Source organism: Eretmochelys imbricata, chromosome 19, assembly GCF_965152235.1.
Source record: "Eretmochelys imbricata isolate rEreImb1 chromosome 19, rEreImb1.hap1, whole genome shotgun sequence".
NCBI classification, from domain to species: domain Eukaryota; kingdom Metazoa; phylum Chordata; order Testudines; family Cheloniidae; genus Eretmochelys; species Eretmochelys imbricata.
The window spans coordinates 12955508-12964153 of record NC_135590.1 but is presented as its reverse complement, the minus strand read 5'-3'; the positions used below and the strand labels follow the sequence as shown (position 1 = coordinate 12964153).

Here is an 8646-nt window from a genome sequence, read left to right as displayed (position 1 = left end):
GCCATAAAGTAACTCTTCAGAACCCAATCCCACCAAAACTTACTAGTGCTTAGCATCATGAGGTATCCCCCTGAAATCAAGGAAACTGCAGGCCTGTCTACGCTAGGAAATTTGCACTAGCATAGCTATGCCAATGTAACTAGATAATTTGAATTAGTGGCGTTTATGCTGATGTGGCAAGGTAATTTACCAGAGTAAATTGCACGAGTTCAGCATATTTATATTGTGGAGAAGGGGAATTTCCAGTGGTGTAGCAAAACCTTTGCAAATATTCTTAATGTAAACAGTCCCATGATTTTAATGTATTTCTTACAGCCCCGGCTGCTGGAATCATGTTATTGCATGACAATCTCCCAAAAGGCTGAAAAACCAGAAGGGCCAGTAAAGAGAACCCAATATTTATTTATTTTAAAATAATGACTTTTTCTTTCGGTCCGGACTCCTCATTTTTGAACATTTGGGGTTGGTCATATTGGCTGTGCCACATGCAATTGCCAGCACTACACTCAATAGTAGGTAACTGCAGCAATGATCGCCTCACAGGAAAGTAGGAACAGGGGATGATGGTGCAGTACAGCATTTCAGTTCCTACAGGCTTTTCCTACAGGGGAGAAAAACCAGGAAAGTAGCCCAGAGCAATCCCATTTTGGGAGCTTACGGTGGAGCTGTCAGGCAGGCTCAGAGATTTTTTGTATCAAACAGTGTGTGCTTAACTTACAGTGCCTGGGGGGGCACAGCCTTGCACCCCACTGGGGTTGGGGGCCGCTCTCTTAGGTTTTAGCCCCAGGGAATCTCTGCTTTCTGCCCATCCACACCCTTAGGTGCCCCACAATTCCCAGCCTGGGCCCGGCACCCTAGAGGCAACATCCCCCCTCAGCAGGGTTGGGGGGAAGGCCCCATTTCAGGTCCCCTTGAGAAGGGAGGGGGCCCTGGCAAGATCCGAATCACGCCGTGACTTTCAATGGGGTGCGCTAACCTAGGCGAGGGGGAAGGGGCGGGGCCTCCTGGGCAGGGGGCGGGGCTAGCTGGAGCGAGGGGCGGGGTCTCCCGGGCAGTGGGCGGGGCTCCCCGCAGTGACGCGCTTTGCGGTGGCCGCCTGGCAGCGCTGGCGTCGCACCGGCTGCAGGATGCGGCTGGCGGAGGGGCTGGGGTTGGTCCGCGGGGCCCGGCCCCTCCTGGGCACCTTCCTGCGGCCCCGGGCAGCTGTGGGGGCGGCGGCCCCGGCCCCGGCCCGCTCCCAGGCGCTGGTCTATGCGCAGCACGGGGAGCCGGCTCGGGTTCTACAGTAAGGGGGGCTCCCGGGGCTGGGGGCTCGAGGGCAGGGCTGGAGGGAGGCGGGCGGGCAGGGAGCAGAGAGGGATCCTGGGCTGGGGGGCAGGGCTGGAGGTGGGGGGCAGTTGGGGAGGTCCTATGCTGGGAGGCAGAGGTATAGCAGGGTCGGAGGAGATGTGCAGGGGGGCAGGTGTAGAGGGGGACTCTCAGGCTGGGGGGCAGGGCTGGAGGAGGTAGTTGGGGGGCAGGTAGGGGGAGTCCCAGGCTGGGGGGCAGGGGTAGAACAGGGCTGGAGGAGGTGTGTGGGGAGGCAGGCGGGTGGGTAGAGGGAGATCCTGGGCTGGGGGGATATTTAGCAGAACGACTGGTTTGGCCATATGGGCTGGTCTCCTGTGTTTCCCCTGTAGAGTGTGTGTGTGGGGGGGTAATAGCTTATCTAAAGTGACCACTCTCCTTACAATGTGTATGATAATCAAGTTGGGCCATTTCCAGCACAAATCCAGGTTTTCTTCACCCCCCCCTCCCCACACAAACCCACTCTCCTGTTGGTAATAGCTTATCTAAAGTGACCACTCTCCTTACAGTGTGTATTGTGGGGGAGAGAAAACCTGGATTTGTGCTGGAAATGGCCCAACTTGATTATCATACACATTGTAAGGAGAGTGATCACTTTAGATAAGCTATTACCAGCAGGAGAGTGGGTTGGGGGGAGGTATTTTTTCATGCTTTGTGTGTATAAAAAGATCTTCTACACTTTCCACAGTATGCATCCGATGAAGTGAGCTGTAGCTCACGAAAGCTTATGCTCAAATAAATTGGTTAATCTCTAAGGTGCCACAAGTACTCCTTTTCTTTAGACATAGTGTGTGGACTCCCAGGGGTCTGCAGAACACAGTTAACAAGCACTGGGCTATACGAATGAAACAGACCATACACAAAGTGCTGCCAAATGCCTGAAGTAAACAAACTGGAGAAAAAAAGAGAGAAATCTTTACTTGCTTTCCATTGCCATGATTTTAGGTGGTGTGTGTTAATGCAACGTTTTTAGGCGGATGTAATTTTTTCAGGGTGATTGCAAAACAGGGTGACATTATTTAGAGACACAATCATTGCATTGTCAATATTTGTGTAAGTCTCACAAGGCACTGGTGGCTCATCTGATTCATTTTAAAAACTCCTAGACCTTTCACACTTGGCTGGGGAATCCTTATTTCCCACAGTTAAGCATTTGGTGGAGTTGGATGATGTGTAGCTGAAGTTATGGATTGGGTATTAATTCTTGTCATATCTTTAGCTGAGTGAGGCTAGTAATATATTACTGAGTTAGTTGGAAATATAAACTAAAAACGTACTTGTAGTATAAGCCAACTGCCAAATCATATAATTGATTTTCAGTGGGAGTTTATTCCGCCCTCTGAGAGTCCCACTTTTTAATAAAAACAACAAGGAGTCCCGTGGCACCTTAAAGACTAACAGATTTATTTGGGCATAAGCTTCAGATGGATCTGAAGAAGTGGGGCATTTTACCCCCGAAAGCTTATGCCCAAATAAATCTGATCTGAAGAAGTGGGGCTTTTTACCCACGAAAGCTTATGCCCAAATAAATCTTAGTCTTTAGGGTGCCACTGGACTCCTTATTGTTTTTGTTGATACAGACCAACATGGCTACCCCTTTGATACTTGGCACCACTTTTTAATGTAATATTTTGGTCTCTAGCAAGAGTTATAACTCCATTTGAAGACGTTGGTATTTGTGCTGGTTTTAGTTTGATTTTATTATTGGTGATTTTGAACAGCATGTGCATACTGGCAACTGTACAGCTTTTTAAATTATTACTTTGTTTTTTCTCTATATTTCTGTGGGGAATTCAAAATGTGGGCAGTGCGAAGGAATCAGCATTACTACGTCTAGCTATGTATTATCTCCAGTCCACAAACTGAGCACTTGCCCCAGTGAAAGAGAGAGCAGACTCTGTGTCCCAGTTGTACTTCATAACAGTCCATGGCTGTACACATACAAACCAGTTGTCATATGATTACAGATGGACAAGTTAGCCAATGAATGGTGCCAATAGCCAGTGGGGGGAACTGAGACCCTGAAGCAGGTCCAACATATTCCATCCAGTAGAGAGCAGTTATATCCTGTATTTTAATCTTACTGCTCCTTCTCACCTAATGTGAACATACGACTCAATCTATCACGGTGGATGGTATGCATGTTTGATTAAGTTTTTGGCTGACACATACATCTTAATGAGTGGTCCTGTCTCCACTTCAAATGGGAGAGGGAAGCAGTTTAAAAAACATATCTTTTCAAGGTTTTTATCTGATCTTTATGACTCTCCCCCACCCCACACACTGCCCCCTGGTTCCCAGCAATGTCCTCTCCAGTAGCCTCTGTTGAAGGTCCCAGACTCCCAACAGCAATGGAAAAGGAGAAGGGAGAAGGAGGTGCTTGGACATCATCCCCCACCTCCAAAATGACTGATGCTGTGAACACATGGAATGAATGCAGGGGCGCAGTTGATGTAAGGGCTTGTCTACTCTACAAATGCTTTGGCTGGCGTAGCTATGCTGGCAACGCCCGCTAATAGAGATGCAGCTTACGCTGACTCAAGGAGTTCTCTTGCCACTAAAGGAGTTCCCTTGCCAGCATAGTTAAATCACCTCTGCAAACAACATAAGCTATGACGGCAAAAGGGCTCCTTTGCTAGGATAACTGTATGTACACTAGGGCTTTTGCCAGCATCACTTTGTTGGTTTGGGGGTAGAGAGGATCTTTTCTTTCCGCATTCCGAGCTGACATACCTTCGCTGTCAAAACTTTGTAGTGTAGTGTAGACCAGGCTTATACTTTTTAACCCTACTGAGGCTTTAAATGTTGGAATTAGGCTCTTGAGCATCAAGATTTTAATAGGCTTCCTTAAAACGTTCTATATTCTTTTTGTTGAAAGGGGAATGTTGAACACTTTAAACATGACAAGATGTTTGGATGCGCCCCTCTCCTATGACTATGGAGGAGCAGGATCAATGGCCTATGCAAGGGGTGGACAGTTGGGTGTATTGTGTATAAGGTGTTTTGCTGGGAATGTACATATTACTGGGGGCACAATTACACCAGCCCATAACCAAACTACACCCATCTACACGCTGCTATCTGGACTTTGGTGCACAAATGGATCTGTGAATCTTATTGCTGTGAATAATCAAACCAGGCCATACTGCCTGATTCCATACCAAGTGGTTATGCTGGTTTGAACAATATCTCATTTCTCTGGGAACATTCAATGGATATTCAATGATATGGATAAAAGCACGCAAAAACACGCAAAGGGGCGGCTTGTTGCAACTGCCAGCAACTGGACGCACAAGATCTTGACCCTGTCGAAGGAGAAGAGGCAGTGTTTTGGTGGTGGCTCAGATGTTGGACCTTACTGCAGTGGTCAGGACTCGGTGTTGCTGTGGATTTTGTATTGTTAACTGTATTTGTGTTACGTTGCATATGGAGATAACCTATAAGTAATGTAGGTTTCAGAGTAGCAGCTGTGTTAGTCTGTATTCGCAAAAAGAAAAAGAGTACTTGTGGCACCTTAGAGACTAACAAGTTTATTTGAGCATAAGCTTTCGTGAGCTACAGCTCACTTCATTGGTATGCATTTGATGAAGTGAGCTGTAGCTCACGAAAGCTTATGCTCAAATAAATTTGTTAGTCTCTAAGGTGCCACAAGTACCCCTTTTCTTTTTATAAGTAATGTAGTAAGCCCTCCCCACCCTGCAGTGTACTAGACAACCTGGACCCAACCTTCTCAGGCCCACTGTAATGGGAAGTCTGGAACACTAATTGGAATAGGTGTGGTATGCCCGTACGAGAGAAGGTGCAGGGCACTATACTACACAAGGGGCAGTGGGACAAATGGAATATCGACACCTTCCACCTTGGTGCCTGGCCCTATCCGGAAATGTGTCGCCATATGTCCTGTGCTTTTCCAGGGATACCTGGACAGGAGGAGCCCAAAAGAAAAAAAAGGGGTGGAGTGTTAGGATATAGATATTCAGGCCTGCCTGTAAAGGCCTCTACTCTAATTTAGGTGTATTCTTATCACTTAGCTAGTTATAGAGGTATAAAAGAAAGAAAGAACCAAAAATCACTGTTGCCAGCGTAAGGGCCTTCTCTTACTGTGACCGTCTGCGGCCCTGTGCTTAGGCTAAGCAGCAGAGGCAGCCATAAGCTGGGAAGCGAACGGTCATAGAATCATAGAATATCAGGGTTGGAAGGAACCTCAGGAGGTCATCTAGTCCAACCCCCTGCTCAAAAGCAGGACCCATCCCCCATTAAATCATCCCAGCCAGGGCTTTGTCAAGCCTGACCTTAAAAACTTATAAGGAAGGAGATTCCACCACCTCCCTAGGCAACGCATTCCAGTGTTTCACCACCCTCCTAGTGAAAAAGTTTTTCCTAATATCCAAACTAAACCTCCCCCACTGCAACTTGCGACCATTACTCCTTGTCCTGTCCTCTTCCACCACTGAGAATAGTCTAGAACCATCCTCTCTGGAACTACCTCTCAGGTAGTTGAAAGCAGCTATCAAATCCCCCCTCATTCTTCTCTTCCGCAGACTAAACAATCCCAGTTCCCTCAGCCTCTCCTCATAAGTCATGTGTTCTAGACCCCTAATCATTTTTGTTGCCCTTCGCTGGACTCTCTCCAATTTATCCACATCCTTCTTGTAGTGTGGGGCCCAAAACTGGACACAGTACTCCAGATGAGGCCTCACCAATGTCGAATAGAGGGGGATGATCACGTCCCTCGATCTGCTCGCTATGGCCCTACTTATACATCCCAAAATGCCATTGGCCTTCTTGGCAACAAGGGCACACTGCTGACTCATATCCAGCTTCTCGTCCACTGTCACCCCTAGGTCCTTTTCCGCAGAACTGCTGCCTAGCTATTCGGTCCCTAGTCTGTAGCTGTGCATTGGGTTCTTCCGTCCTAAGTGCAGGACCTTGCACTTATCCTTATTGAACCTCATCAGATTTCTTTTGGCCCAATCCTCCAATTTGTCTAGGTCCCTCTGTATCCTATCCCTGCCCTCCAGCGTATCTACCACTCCTCCCAGTTTAGTAGTCACATCCTCGCATTCCAAACTAGGCACATTGAAGTAAGGTGCTATTGGGCTGTTAGGAATACAATCCTGTCCTGATAATGCCCATCGCCTCCAGAGAAAGGGAAGTGCCTAGAAGATGTAAAAGGAAACTTAGTTTGATAGCATCCTGTCTGGCAAGAACTCACTTATCAATAGCTGGGATGTGAAATCCTCATTTCTGTGTTGTTCTATCATTGTAGTCCCCATTTCCCTATTGTTTGCCGGTATAATCTCTGTCTGGTTCTGTGATTGTTTCTGTCTGCTGTATAATTAATTTTGCTGGATGTAAACTAATTAAGGTGGTGAGACAGGATGATCACTCTGTCTCTCTCTTGCGGGGAGGGATAGCTCAGTGGTTTGAGCATTGGCCTGCTAAACCCAGGGTTGTGAGTTCAATCCTTGAGGGGGCCATTTAGGGAACTGGGGCAAAAATTGGGGATTGGTCCTGCTTTGAGCAGGGGGTTGGACTAGATGACCTCCTGAGGTCCCTTCCAACCCTGATATTCTATGATTCTATGATATAATTGGTTAAATAATCATGTTACAATATGTTAGGATTGATTAGTTAAATTTCAGGAAAATGATTGGTTAAGGTATAGCTAAGCAGAACTCAAGTTTTACTATATAGTCTGCAGTCAATCAGGAATTAATGGCCAGGGGGGAAATGGGAACAGGGAATGGGGGTGGGGAAATTGGAAATATGTTTTGCTAAGGGGGGGAATGGGAACAGGGACACAGGTAAGGCTCTGTGGTGTCAGAGCTGGGAAGGGGGACACTAAGGAAGGAAACTGGAATCATGCTTGCTGGAAGTTCACCCCAATAAACATCAAATTGTTTGCACCTTTGGACTTCGGGTATTGTTGCTCTCTGTTCATGCGAGAAGGACCAGGGAGGTAAGTGGGTGAAGGAATAAGCCCCCTAACAGGCTTCCTTAAAACACTTTATATTCTTTTTGTTGAAGGGGGAATGTTGAACACTTTAAACATGACAACAGCGACCAGGTCTATCAAAACATTGCAGATCACATCCTCTCTTTGTGCAAGTCGAGTATCTGGGCAGTTCTGGCCCCTGAGTGTAACACCGGTGATGCCATGGGAGGCTGAATCTCCCACTGACAGACCGTAAATCACATTATTTAGCTAAAAAGTTTTTTGTTTTTTGGGGGGGTTCCATCCAAGACTAGCTGACTACTAAAATCTTTCAAGTACCTAGACAGGAACAGTTTGTGTTAAGTAGATGTGACACTAAGTCTGCTTTGTCAGATATAACACCAGTAGGTGTGATGATTCTGAACTCTCTTCCCCAAGGAGTAAAAGGAAGATAATCAAACTTTCATTTATAAGACACTTTAAGCCATGATAACTTTCAGCTATAATTAAAAAGATGTCGTCAAACCAGCTGCTGTATTTTCAAACCAAAACTCCTTTGTCCATAGAGAAATAAATAATCTTTTAAGTGAGAACATGTTGCTTATTTGTAATACAGGCTTTTGCTTCGAAAACTGCAAACTAGAGATTATGTTTTGAGGAGAGAGGGTTAAACTTGGATGTATGGTAAAATCTACTAAAATGTGGCCTTCGGAAGGGAAGAAATCTTTAGATTGAAAGCAAGTCCTTATCACTTAGTCACATTTTACAAAGAAAGGGCACTTTTCTCTGGTATCTTAGAGTTCGGGGATTGACTCTCTTTTTCTTTTTCTTTTCCTCCTTCTACTTAAATGTATGAAAGTGCTTCACATTCTTCTTGATTGGGGCTTTGCTGAGCGGCTTCAGCTCTCACTGAAGTCAATGGCAGTTGCAGGTGTCTAGCATGCCCTAAATGCCTTGAAGCTGTGATCCTTGAGAATTCTGGGTCCACTCTTGTGCTCTTTACTTGAGCCTGGTCAGAGTAAGGAGTGGGCTCATAATTTGTTCCTTCTGAGTAGCGTTGGAGAAAACATCCTAGCTTTGTGCGCTTGTACCTATATCCCTAGATGACCCAGCAGGTGTGTGTTCTGGGTTCATATAGGTACGTATTCAAGGGTTTTCTGTGTGGCTGGTAAGGGATTTGAGCTAGAACATGTTTCACACCCGCTGGGTAAACGTACCCTTAGACAAAGAGAGGAAAGAAGAAGATGTACGATAGCTATCTAACAAATGTCCTAAAGCTCTTTCCCTCTTTCTTGCATAAGAGTAAATCTTGCCTAATGATGATCTGGCTCTCCGTTTCTCAGAATCCTGTCCTGCTTTCT

General features: G+C 46.3%; 1 protein-coding gene across 1 annotated transcript in view; it reads left to right on the top strand.

The window, feature by feature from the left end:
* The first annotated feature begins 1085 nt into the window (after positions 1–1085).
* MECR (mitochondrial trans-2-enoyl-CoA reductase) overlaps positions 1086–8646 on the top strand; it is a 32292-nt gene continuing 24731 nt past the window's right edge. Inside the window, exon 1 of the mRNA XM_077837957.1 lies at positions 1086–1285. Within this exon, the coding sequence (XP_077694083.1) occupies positions 1128–1285 (158 nt within the window). The 5' untranslated portion in view covers positions 1086–1127. The remainder of the gene's footprint in view (positions 1286–8646) is intronic.